Raw genomic sequence first — 12,245 nt, forward strand, 5'->3', positions numbered from 1 at the left:
CAGTGAGACAGGGCACTGGGCAGTGAGACAGGGCACTGGGCCGTGAGACAAGGCACTGGGCCGTGAGACAGGGCACTGGGCAGTGAGAGAGGGCACTGGGCAGTGGGAGCGGGCACTGGGCACTGAGGCGGGGCACTGGGCAGTGGGAGAGGGCACTGGGCACTGAGAGAGGGCACTGGCAGTGAGACAAGGCACTGGCAGTGAGAGAGGGCACTGGGCAGTGAGACAGGGCACTGGGCAGTGAGACAGGGCACTGGGCAGTGGGAGAGGGCACTGGGCAGTGAGACAGGGCACTGGGCAGTGAGAGAGGGCACTGGGCAGTGAGACAGGGCACTGGGCAGTGAGACAGGGCACTGGGCAGTGGGAGAGGGCACTGGGCAGTGAGACAGGGCACTGGGCAGTGAGAGAGGGCACTGGGCAGTGAGAGAGGGCACTGGGCAGTGAGACAGGGCACTGGGCAGTGAGACAGGGCACTGGGCAGTGAGACAGAGCACTGGGCAGTGAGACAGGGCACTGGGCACTGAGACAGGGCACTGGGCAGTGAGACAGGGCACTGGGCCGTGAGAGAGGGCACTGGGCCGTGAGACAGGGCACTGGGCAGTGAGAGAGGGCACTGGGCAGTGAGACGAGGCACTGGGCAGTGAGACAGGGCACTGGGCCGTGAGAGAGGGCACTGGGCCGTGAGACAGGGCACTGGGCAGTGAGAGAGGGCACTGGGCAGTGGGAGACGGCACTGGGCAGTGAGACAGGGCACTGGGCAGTGAGAGAGGGCACTGGGCAGTGGGAGAGGGCACTGGGCAGTGAGAGAGGGCACTGGGCAGTGGGAGAGGGCAGTGGGAGAGGGCAGTGGGCACTGAGACGGGGCACTGGGCAGTGGGAGAGGGCAGTGGTGGTACAGACAGTGACAAAGGATCTCGGCGAGATTGCATCGAGTCTGAACGTGAATCCCAATGAACTGACTTGTCTCGCCTTTCGCCCACAGGAGTGCCACCCCGCGCCAATGGAGCCCTGGGACGTATGTACCTCCCCTCGATGATGCGAGGTAAGCTGCAGAGATGCTTTAGGTGCCCGCGAACCCTTGGATAATGGCGCGCGGACCAACCACTGCCGTCCCAGTGTTGGCAAGGAACGGGACGGGTTTCAGTGTGGTTACCCTGGCAACGGGCGCGAGATGGCTGCTTGACCTCTTCACACCTCAGCATGTTTTGTGTTGTATTATTAATTCATGGGATGTGGGCATCGCTGGCAAGGCCGACATTTACTGCCCCCCCCGAGAAGGTGGTGGTGAGCCGCCTTCTTGAACCGCTGCAGTCCGTGTGGTGAAGGTGCTCCCACACAGTGCTAACTTTATATCGTAGCGCTTGGTACAACTTTCTACAAGGCACAAGTCAGGAGTGTGATGGAACACTCTCCGCTTGCCTGGATGAGCGCAGCTCCAACAAACACTCAAGAAGCTCGATACCATCCAGGACCAAGCAGGCCGTGCGATCGACACGCGACCCATCACCTTCAGCACTCACTCCCTCCACCACCGGCGCCCCCTGGCTGCAGTGTGCACCATCTACAAGATGCACTGCAGCAACTCGCCAAGGCTTCTTCGGCAGAACCTCCCAAACCCACGACCTCTACCGTCTAGAAGGACAAGGGCAGCAGGCTCATGGGAACACCACCACCTCCACGTTCCCCTCCCAGTCACACAGCGTCCCGACGTGGAAATATCTCGGCCGTTCCTCCATCGTCGCTGGGTCACAATCCTGGAACTCCCTCCCTGACAGCACTGTGGGAGCACCTTCACCACACGGACCGCAGCGGTTCAAGAAGGCAGCTCACCTCCACCTTCGCGAGGGGCAATTAGGGACGGGCAATAAATGCTGGGCCTTGCCAACAACGCAATGAATTAATTTTTTTAACAGCCCTCTGCCTTTGGAGATCTGAGTTTCGAAGGTTTCAATTGTACTGTGGTCTCACTTTCACATAAGAACATCAGAAACAGGAGCAGGAGTCGGCCATTCGGCCCCTCGAGCCTGCTCCGCCATTCAATAAGACCATGGCTGATCTGATCATGGACTCAGCTCCACTTCCCCGCCCGCTCCCCGTAACCCTTCACTCCCTTATCGCTCAAAAATCTGTCTATCTCCGCCTTAAATATATTCAATGACCCAGCCTCCACAGCTCTCTGGGGCAGAGAATTCCACAGATTTACAACCCTCTGAGAGAAGAAATTCCTCTTCATCTCAGGTTTAAATGGGCGGCCCCTTATTCTGAGACTATGTCCCCTAGTTTTAGTTTCCCCTACAAGTGGAAATATCCTCTCTGCATCCACCTTGTCGAGCCCCCTCACAATCTTATACGTTTCGATAAGATCACCTCTCATTCTTCTGAACTTCAATGTGTATAGGCCCAACCTACTCAACCTTTCCTCATAAGTCAACCCCCTCATCTCCGGAATCAACCGAGTGAACCTTCTCTGAACAGCCTCCAATGCAAGTATATCCTTCCTTAAATACGGAGACCAGAACTGTACGCAGTACTCCAGGTGTGGCCTCACCAATACCTTGTACAGTTGTAGCAGGACTTCTCTGCTTTTATACTCCATCCCCCTTGCAATATCCTGATCACTTGACTGGGTTTATATTCTGAGGAGTTTTAGGAGAATGAGAGGGGATCTCATTGAAACATACAAAATTCTTACAGGGTTTGATAGGGTAGATGCAGGGAGAATGTTTCCCCCCCGGGCTGGGGAGTCTAGAACCAGGGGTCACAGTCTCAGGATAAGGGGTCGGCCATTGAGGTTGTGAGTTCAGGTTCCTCTCCAGGAACTTGAGCATCAAAAAATCTAGGCTGACCTTCTAATCTCATTAATCTCATTCAATCTCGTCTCACGATGTCAGCTGTGGCTCAGTGGGTAGCTCTCTCGCACCTGAGTCAGAAGGTTGTGGGTTCAAGTCACACCTCATTTGAGCATGAAGACATCTAGGCTGACACTCCAGTGCAGTACTGAGGGAGTGCCGCACTGTCGGAGGGGCAGTACTGAGGGAGTGCCGCACTGTCGGAGGGGCAGTACTGAGGGAGTGCCGCACTGTCGGAGGGCCAGTACTGAGGGAGTGCCGCACTGTCGGAGGGCCAGTGCTGAGGGACTGCCGCACTGTCGGAGGGGCAGTACTGAGGGAGCGCCGCACTGTCGGAGGGTCAGTACTGAGGGAGTGCCGCACTGTCGGAGGGCCAGTACTGAGGGAGTGCCGCACTGTCGGAGGGGCAGTGCCGCACTGTCGGAGGGGCTGTACTGAGGGAGTGCCGCACTGTCGGGTGGGCAGTACTGAGGGAGTGCCGCACTGTCGGAGAGGCAGTACTGAGGGAGCGCCGCACTGTCAGAGGGCCAGTACTGAGGGTGTGCCGCACTGTCGGAGGGGCAGTACTGATGGAGCTCTGCACTGTCGGAGGGGGAGTACTGAGGGAGAGCCGCACTGTCGGAGGGGCAGTACTGAGGGAGTGCCGCACTGTCGGAGAGGCTGTACTGAGGGAGTGCCGCACTGTCGGAGGGACAGTACTGAGGGAGTGCCGCACTGTCGGAGAGGCAGTACTGAGGGAGCGCCGCACTGTCGGAGGGCCAGTACTGAGGGTGCGCCGCACTGTCGGAGGGGCAGTACTGATGGAGCTCTGCACTGTCGGAGGGGGAGTACTGAGGGAGAGCCGCACTGTCGGAGGGGCAGTACTGAGGGAGTGCCGCACTGTCGGAGAGGCAGTACTGAGGGAGTGCTGCACTGTCGGAGGGGGAGTACTGAGGGAGTGCTGCACTGTCGGAGTGGCAGTACTGAGGGAGTGCTGCATTGTCGGAGGGGCAGTACTGAGGGAGTGCTGCACTGTCGGAGGGGCAGTACTGAGGGAGCGCCGCACTGTCGGAGTTGCTGTCTTTCGGATGAGACATTAAACCGAGGTCCCGTCTGCCCTCTCAAGTGGACGTAGTTGACCCCACGCCACTACTTCGAAGAAGAGCAGGGAGTCATCCCCGGTGTTCTGGGACCAATATTTATCCCTCAAACTACATCGGGAAAAAAACAGATGATCTGGATCATTATCACAGTGCTGTGTGTGGGAGCTTGCTGTGCGCAAATTGGCCGCCGCGATTCCCACATTACAACAGTGACCACACTTCAAAAGTACTTCATTGGCTGTAAAGCGCATTGAGACGTCCGGTGGTCGTGAAAGGCGCTATATAAATGCAAGTCTGTCTTTCTCATCTGAGTCACTCAATAGTTCAAGGAGATGCTCACTGCATCCTTGTCTCCACAGGTGCAGGAATGCAACCTGGAGCAGGAGCAGCCCCATTGGGAGAGAAAGGTATGTGGACTGCCCTCACAATCTCACACCCTCAACATACCTCAGGGAGCAGCGCGACAGGGGAAAGCACAGTGCAAGCATGGGATGTGGGAGGGGATTCCATGGGTGGGGGGAGTCAGTGATAGGGGAGTGTGTACATGGGATGTGGGAGGGGATTCCATGGGTGGGGGGAGTCAGTGATAGGGGAGTGTGTACATGGGCTGTGGGAGGATTAAATGGGTGGGGAGAGTCAGTGATAGGGGAGTGTGTACATGGGCTGTGGGAGGGGATTCCATGGGTGGGGAGAGTCAGTGATAGGGGAGTGTGTACATGGGCTGTGGGAGGATTAAATGGGTGGGGAGAGTCAGTGATAGGGGAGTGTGTACATGGGCTGTGGGAGGGGATTCCATGGGTGGGGAGAGTCAGTGATAGGGGAGTGTGTACATGGGCTGTGGGAGGATTAAATGGGTGGGGAGAGTCAGTGATAGGGGAGTGTGTACATGGGCTGTGTGAGGATTAAATGGGTGGGGAGAGTCAGTGATAGGGGAGTGTGTCCATGGGCTGTGGGAGGATTAAATGGGTGGGGAGAGTCAGTGATAGGGGAGTGTGTACATGGGCTGTGGGAGGATTAAATGGGTGGGGAGAGTCAGTGATAGGGGAGTGTGTACATGGGTTGTGGGAGGATTAAATGGGTGGGGAGAGTCAGTGATAGGGGAGTGTGTACATGGGCTGTGTGAGGATTAAATGGGTGGGGAGAGTCAGTGATAGGGGAGTGTGTACATGGGCTGTGGGAGGATTAAATGGGTGGGGAGAGTCAGTGATAGGGGAGTGTGTACATGGGCTGTGGGAGGATTAAATGGGTGGGGAGAGTCAGTGATAGGGGAGTGTGTACATGGGCTGTGGGAGGATTAAATGGGTGGGGAGAGTCAGTGATAGGGGAGTGTGTACATGGGCTGTGGGAGGATTAAATGGGTGGGGAGAGTCAGTGATAGGGGAGTGTGTACATGGGCTGTGGGAGGATTAAATGGGTGGGGAGAGTCAGTGATAGGGGAGTGTGTACATGGGCTGTGGGAGGATTAAATGGGTGGGGAGAGTCAGTGATAGGGGAGTGTGTACATGGGCTGTGGGAGGATTAAATGGGTGGGGAGAGTCAGTGATAGGGGAGTGTGTACATGGGCTGTGGGAGGATTAAATGGGTGGGGAGTGTCAGTGATAGGGGAGTGTGTACATGGGCTGTGGGAGGATTAAATGGGTGGGGAGACTCAGTGATAGGGGAGTGTGTACATGGGCTGTGGTAGGATGGGTGGGGAGAGTCAGTGATAGGGGAGTGTGTACATGGGCTGTGGGAGGATTAAATGGGTGGGGAGAGTCAGTGATAGGGGAGTGTGTACATGGGCTGTGAGAAATGAAATGGGTGGGGAGAGACAGTGATAGGGGAGTGTGTACATGGGCTGTGGGAGGATTAAATGGGTGGGGAGAGTCAGTGATAGGGGAGTGTGTACATGGGCTGTGGGAGGATTAAATGGGTGGGGAGAGTCAGTAATAGGGGAGTGTGTACATGGGCTGGGGGAGGGGATTAAATGGGTGGGGAGAGTCAGTGATAGGGGAGTGTGCACATGGGCTGTGGGAGGATTAAATGGGTGGGGAGAGTCAGTGATAGGGGAGTGTGTACATGGGCTGTGGGAGGATTAAATGGGTGGGGAGAGTCAGTGATAGGGGAGTGTGTACATGGGCTGTGGGAGGATTAAATGGGTGGGGAGAGTCAGTGATAGGGGAGTGTGTACATGGGCTGTGGGAGGGGATTCCATGGGTGGGGAGAGTCAGTGATAGGGGAGTGTGTACATGGGCTGTGGGAGGGGATTCGATGGGTGGGGAGAGTCAGTGATAGGGGAGTGTGTACATGGGCTGTGTGAGGATTGAATGGGTGGGGAGAGTCAGTGATAGGGGAGTGTGTACATGGGCTGTGGGAGGATTAAATGGGTGGGGAGAGTCAGTGATAGGGGAGTGTGTACATGGGCTGTGGGAGGATTAAATGGGTGGGGAGAGTCAGTGATAGGGGAGTGTGTACATGGGCTGTGGGAGGATTAAGTGGGTGGGGAGAGACAGTGATAGGGGCGTGTGTACATGGGCTGTGGGAGGATTAAATGGGTGGGGAGAGTCAGTGATATGGGAGTGTGTACATGGGCTGTGTGAGGATTAAATGGGTGGGGAGAGTCAGTGATAGGGGAGTGTGTACATGGGCTGTGGGAGGATTAAATGGGTGGGGAGAGTCAGTGATAGGGGAGTGTGTACATGGGCTGTGGGAGGGGATTAAATGGGTGGGGAGAGTCAGTGATAGGGGAGTGTGTACATGGGCTGTGGGAGGATTAAATGGGTGGGGAGAGACAGTGATAGGGGAGTGTGTACATGGGCTGTGGGAGGATTAAATGGGTGGGGAGAGTCAGTGATAGGGGAGTGTGTACATGGGCTGTGTGAGGATTAAATGGGTGGGGAGAGTCAGTGATAGGGGAGTGTGTACATGGGCTGTGGGAGGATTAAATGGGTGGGGTGAGTCAGTGATAGGGGAGTGTGTACATGGGCTGTGGGAGGGGATTAAATGGGTGGGGAGAGTCAGTGATAGGGGAGTGTGTACATGGGCTGTGGGAGGGGATTAAATGGGTGGGGAGAGACAGTGATAGGGGAGTGTGTACATGGGCTGTGGGAGGATTAAATGGGTGGGGAGAGTCAGTGATAGGGGAGTGTGGACATGGGCTGTGGGAGGATTAAATGGGTGGGGTGAGTCAGTGATAGGGGAGTGTGTACATGGGCTGTGGGAGGGGATTAAATGGGTGGGGAGAGTCAGTGATAGGGGAGTGTGTACATGGGCTGTGGGAGGATTAAATGGGTGGGGAGAGACAGTGATAGGGGAGTGTGTACATGGGCTGTGTGAGGATTAAATGGGTGGGGAGAGTCAGTGATAGGGGAGTGTGTACATGGGCTGTGGGAGGATTAAATGGATGGGGAGAGACAGTGATAGGGGAGTGTGTACATGGGCTGTGGGGGGATTGAATGGGTGGGGAGAGTCAGTGATAGGGGAGTGTGTACATGGGCTGTGGGAGGATTAAATGGGTGGGGAGAGTCAGTGATAGGGGAGTGTGTACATGGGCTGTGGGAGGATTAAATGGGTGGGGAGAGTCAGTGATACGGGAGTGTGTACATGGGCTGTGGGAGGATTAATGGGTGGGGAGAGTCAGTGATAGGAGAGTGTGCACATGGGCTGTGGGGGGATTGAATGGGTGGGGAGAGTCAGTGATAGGGGAGTGTGTACATGGGCTGTGGGAGGATTAAATGGGTGGGGAGAGTCAGTGATAGGGGAGTGTGTACATGGGCTGTGGGAGGATTAAATGGGTGGGGAGAGTCAGTGATAGGGGAGTGTGTACATGGGCTGTGGGAGGATTAAATGGGTGGGGAGAGTCAGTGATAGGGGAGAGTGTACATGGGCTGTGGGAGGGGATTAAATGGGTGGGGAGAGTCAGTGATAGGGGAGTGTGCACATGGGCTGTGGGAGGGGATTAAATGGGTGGGGAGAGTCAGTGATAGGGGAGTGTGTACATGGGCTGTGGAAGGATTAAATGGGTGGGGAGAGTCAGTGATAGGGGAGAGTGTACATGGGCTGTGGGAGGGGATTAAATGGGTTGAGAGAGTCAGTGATAGGGGAGTGTGTACATGGGCTGTGGAAGGATTAAATGGGTGGGGAGAGTCAGTGACAGCGGAGAGTGTACATGGGCTGTGGGAGGATTAAATGGGTGGGGAGAGTCAGTGATAGGGGCGTGTGTACATGGGCTGTCTGAGGATTAAATGGGTGGGGAGAGTCAGTGATAGGGGAGTGTGTACATGGGCTGTGGGAGGATTAAATGGGTGGGGAGAGTCAGTGATAGGGGAGTGTGCACATGGGCTGTGGGAGGGGATTAAATGGGTGGGGAGAGTCAGTGATAGGGGAGAGTGTACATGGGCTGTGGGAGGGGATTAAATGGGTGGAGAGAGTCAGTGATAGGGGAGTGTGTACATGGGCTGTGGAAGGATTAAATGGGTGGGGAGAGTCAGTGACAGGGGAGAGTGTACATGGGCTGTGGGAGGATTATATGGGTGGGGAGGGTCAGTGATAGGGGCGTGTGTACATGGCCTGTCTGAGGATTAAATGGGTGGGGAGAGTCAGTGATAGGGGAGTGTGTACAAGGGCTGTGGGAGGATTAAATGCATGGGGAGAGTCAGTGATAGGGGAGTGTGTACATGGGCTGTGGGAGGATTAAATGGGTGGGGAGAGTCAGTGATGGGGAGTGTGTACATGGGCTGTGGGAGGATTAAATGGGTGGGGAGAGTCAGTGATAGGGGAGAGTGTACCTGGTCTGTGGGAGGGGATTAAATGGGTGGGGAGAGTCAGTGATAGTGGAGTGTGTACATGGGCTGTGGGAGGATTAAATGGGTGGGGAGTGTCAGTGATAGGGGAGTGTGTACATGGGCTGTGGGAGGATTAAATGGGTGGGGAGAGTCAGTGATAGGGGAGTGTGTACATGGGCTGTGGGAGGATTAAATGGGTGGGGAGAGTCAGTGATAGGGGAGTGTGTACATGGGCTGTGGGAGGATTAAATGGGTGGGGAGAGTCAGTGATAGGGGAGTGTGTACATGGGCTGTGGGATGATTAAATGGGTGGGGAGAGTCAGTGATAGGGGAGTGTGTACATGGGCTGTGGGAGGATTAAATGGGTGGGGAGAGTCAGTGATATGGGAGTGTGTACATGGGCTGTGGGTGGATTAAATGGGTGGGGAGAGTCAGTGATAGGGGAGTGTGTACATCGGCTGTGGGAGGATTAAATGGGTGGGGACAGTCAGTGATAGGGGAGTGTGTACATGGGCTGTGGGAGGATTAAATGGGTGGGGAGAGTCAGTGATAGGGGAGTGTGCACGTGGGCTGTGGGAGGGGATTAAATGGGTGGAGAGAGTCAGTGATAGGGGAGTGTGTACATGGGCTGTGGAAGGATTAAATGGGTGGGGAGAGTCAGTGATAGGGGAGTGTGTACATGGGCTGTGGGAGGATTAAATGGGTGGGGAGAGTCAGTGATAGGGGAGTGTGTACATGGGCTGTGGGGGGATTAAATGGGTGGGGAGAGTCAGTGATAGGGGAGTGTGTACATGGGCTGTGGGAGGATTAAATGCATGGGGAGAGTCAGTGATAGGGGAGTGTGTACATGGGCTGTGGGCGGAGATTAAATGGGTGGGGAGAGTCAGTGATAGGGGAGTGAGTACATGGGCTGTGGGAGGATTAAATGGGTGGGGATAGTCAGTGATAGGGGAGTGTGTACATGGGCTGTGGGAGGATTAAATGGGTGGGGAGAGTCAGTGATAGGGGAGTGTGTACATGGGCTGTGGGATGATTAAATGGGTGGGGAGAGTCAGTGATAGGGGAGTGTGTACATGGGCTGTGGGTGGATTAAATGGGTGGGGAGATTCCTTGATTTGCTGACGTGTTGTGTTGTGAATTCCAGGTTATGGTGGTGCTGCCGGTTTTCAGCCTGTTTATGGGAATGGTAAGTGAGTCACTTGTCCCTGAACTCAAGACCCTTACTTTATGGCCTCTGTGTTAGGATTGAATGGGCTGTGTGGGAGGACATTAAGGAGGTATGAAGGCAGAGTTGGCTAAAGTGGACTGGGAAAATAGATTAAAGTGTCGGACTAATGAGGAGCAGTGGCAGACATTTAAGGAGATATTTCATAACTCTCAAGAAAAATATATTCAAGTGAGGAGGAAAGGGTGTAAAAGAAAGGATTGTCATCGTAGCTAACTAAAGAAATAAAGGACGGTATCTGATTAAAAACAAGGGCGTACAAAGTGGCCAAAACTAGTGGGAGGACAGAAGATTGGGAAGCTTTTAAAAGCCATCAAAGAACGACTAAAAAATTATTAAGAAAGGGAAGATAGACTATGAAAGTAAACTAGCACAAAATATAAAAACAGATAGCAAGAGTTCCTACAGGTATATAAAAAGGAAAAGAGTGGCTCAAGTAAATGTTGGTCCCTTAGAGACCGGGGAATTAGTAATGGGGAACATGGAGGTTGCAGAAACTCTAAACAAATATTTTGTATCAGGCTTTACGGGAGAGGACACTAACAGTATCCCAACAGTGGATAGTCAAGGGGCTATAGCGGGGGAGGAACTTAACACAATCACAACCATTAAGGAGGTGGTACTCAGTAAGATAATGGGACTAAAGGCAGATAAATCCCCTGGACCTGATGGCTTGCATCCTAGGGTTTTAAGAGAAGTAGCGGCAGGGATAGTGGATGCATTGGTTGTAATTTACCAAAATTCCCTGGATTCTGGGGAGGTCCCAGCAGATTGGAAAACTGAAAATGTAATGCCCCCGTTTAAAAAAGGAGGCAGACAAAAAGCAGGAAACTATAGACCAGTTAGTCTAACATCTGTGGTTGGGAAAATGTTGGAGTCCATTATTAAAGAAGCAGTAGCAGGACATTTGGAAAAGCATAATTCAGTCAGGCAGAGTCAGCATGGATTTATGAAGGGGAAGTCATGTGTGACAAATTTGCTGGAATTCTTTGAGAAAGTAACTAACAGGGTGGATAAAGGGGGAACCAGTGGATGTGGTGTATTTGGATTTCCAGAAGGCATTTGATAAGGTGCCACATAAAAGGTTACTGCACAAAATAAAAGTTAACTGGATTGGAGGTAATATATTAGCATGGATAGAGGATTGGCTAACGAACAGAGAACAGTGAGTCGGGATAAATGGTTCATTCTCGGGTTGGCAATCAGTAACTAGTGGGGTGCCACAGGGATCAGTGCTGGGACCCCAACTATTTACAATTATATTAACGACCTGGATGAAGGGACCGAGTGTAATGTAGCCAAGTTTGCTGACGATACAAAGATGGGAGGAAAAGCAATGTGTGAGGAGGACACAAAAAATCTGTAAAAGGACATAGACAGGCTAAGTGTGTGGGAAAGAATTTGGCAGATGGAGTATAATGTTGGAAAGTGTGAGGTCATGCACTTTGGCAGAAAAAATCAAAGAGCAAGTTAATATTTAAATGGAGAAAGATTGCAAAGTGCTGCAGTACAGTGGGACCTGGGGGTACTTGTACATGAAACACAAAAGGATAGTATGTAGGTACAGCAAGTGATCAGGAAGGCCAATGGTATCTTGGCCTTTATTGCAAAGGGGATAGAGTATAAAAGCAGAGAAGTCCTGCTACAACTGTACAGGGTATTGGTGAGGCCACACCTGGAATACTGCGTGCAGTTTTGGTTTCCATATTTACGAAAGGATATACTTGCTTTGGAGGCAGTTCAGAGAAGGTTCACTCGGTTGATTCCGGGGATGAGGGGGTTGACTTATGAGGAAAGGTTGAGCAGGTTGGGCCTCTACTCATTGAAATTCAGAAGAATGAGAGGTGATCTTATCGAAACATATAAGATTATGAGGAGGCTTGACAAGGTGGATGCAGAGAGGATGTTTCCACTGACGGGGAGACTAGAACTAGGGGGCATGATCTTAGAATAAGGGGCCGCCCATTTAAAACTGGGATGAGGAGGAATTTCTTCTCAGAGGGTTGTAAATCTGTGGAATTCGCTGCCCCAGAGAGCTGTGGAGGCTGGGTCATTGAATATATTTAAGGTGGAGATAGACAGTTTCTTAACTGATAAGGGAATAAGGGGTTATGGGGAGCGGGCGGGGAAGTGGAGCTGAGTCCATGATCAGATCAGCCATGGTCTTATTGAATGGCGGAGCAGGCTCGAGGGGCCGAATGGCCGACTCCTGCTTCTATTTCTTATGCTCTTATGTTCTTAGGAGATTGAATGGGTGGGGAGAGCCCAGGATAAGGGAGAGTGTACATGGGCTGTGGCAATAAATGGGTGGGGAGAGTCCCTGATT

The 12,245-nt window shown here is 53.2% G+C and overlaps 1 protein-coding gene across 1 annotated transcript in view; it reads left to right on the plus strand.

The window, feature by feature from the left end:
* Positions 1–982: 982 nt before the first annotated feature.
* The window catches only part of LOC139242693 (uncharacterized), a gene marked incomplete at both ends in the record, with an annotated part of 56,957 nt that continues 45,694 nt past the window's right edge, over positions 983–12,245 (plus strand). The window contains 3 exons of the mRNA XM_070870485.1: positions 983–1,042; positions 4,291–4,338; positions 9,839–9,880. Of these exons, the coding sequence (XP_070726586.1) occupies positions 983–1,042; positions 4,291–4,338; positions 9,839–9,880 (150 nt within the window). The remainder of the gene's footprint in view (positions 1,043–4,290; positions 4,339–9,838; positions 9,881–12,245) is intronic.

Source organism: Pristiophorus japonicus, unplaced genomic scaffold (genome assembly GCF_044704955.1).
Source record: "Pristiophorus japonicus isolate sPriJap1 unplaced genomic scaffold, sPriJap1.hap1 HAP1_SCAFFOLD_1445, whole genome shotgun sequence".
Classification (NCBI taxonomy): domain Eukaryota; kingdom Metazoa; phylum Chordata; class Chondrichthyes; family Pristiophoridae; genus Pristiophorus; species Pristiophorus japonicus.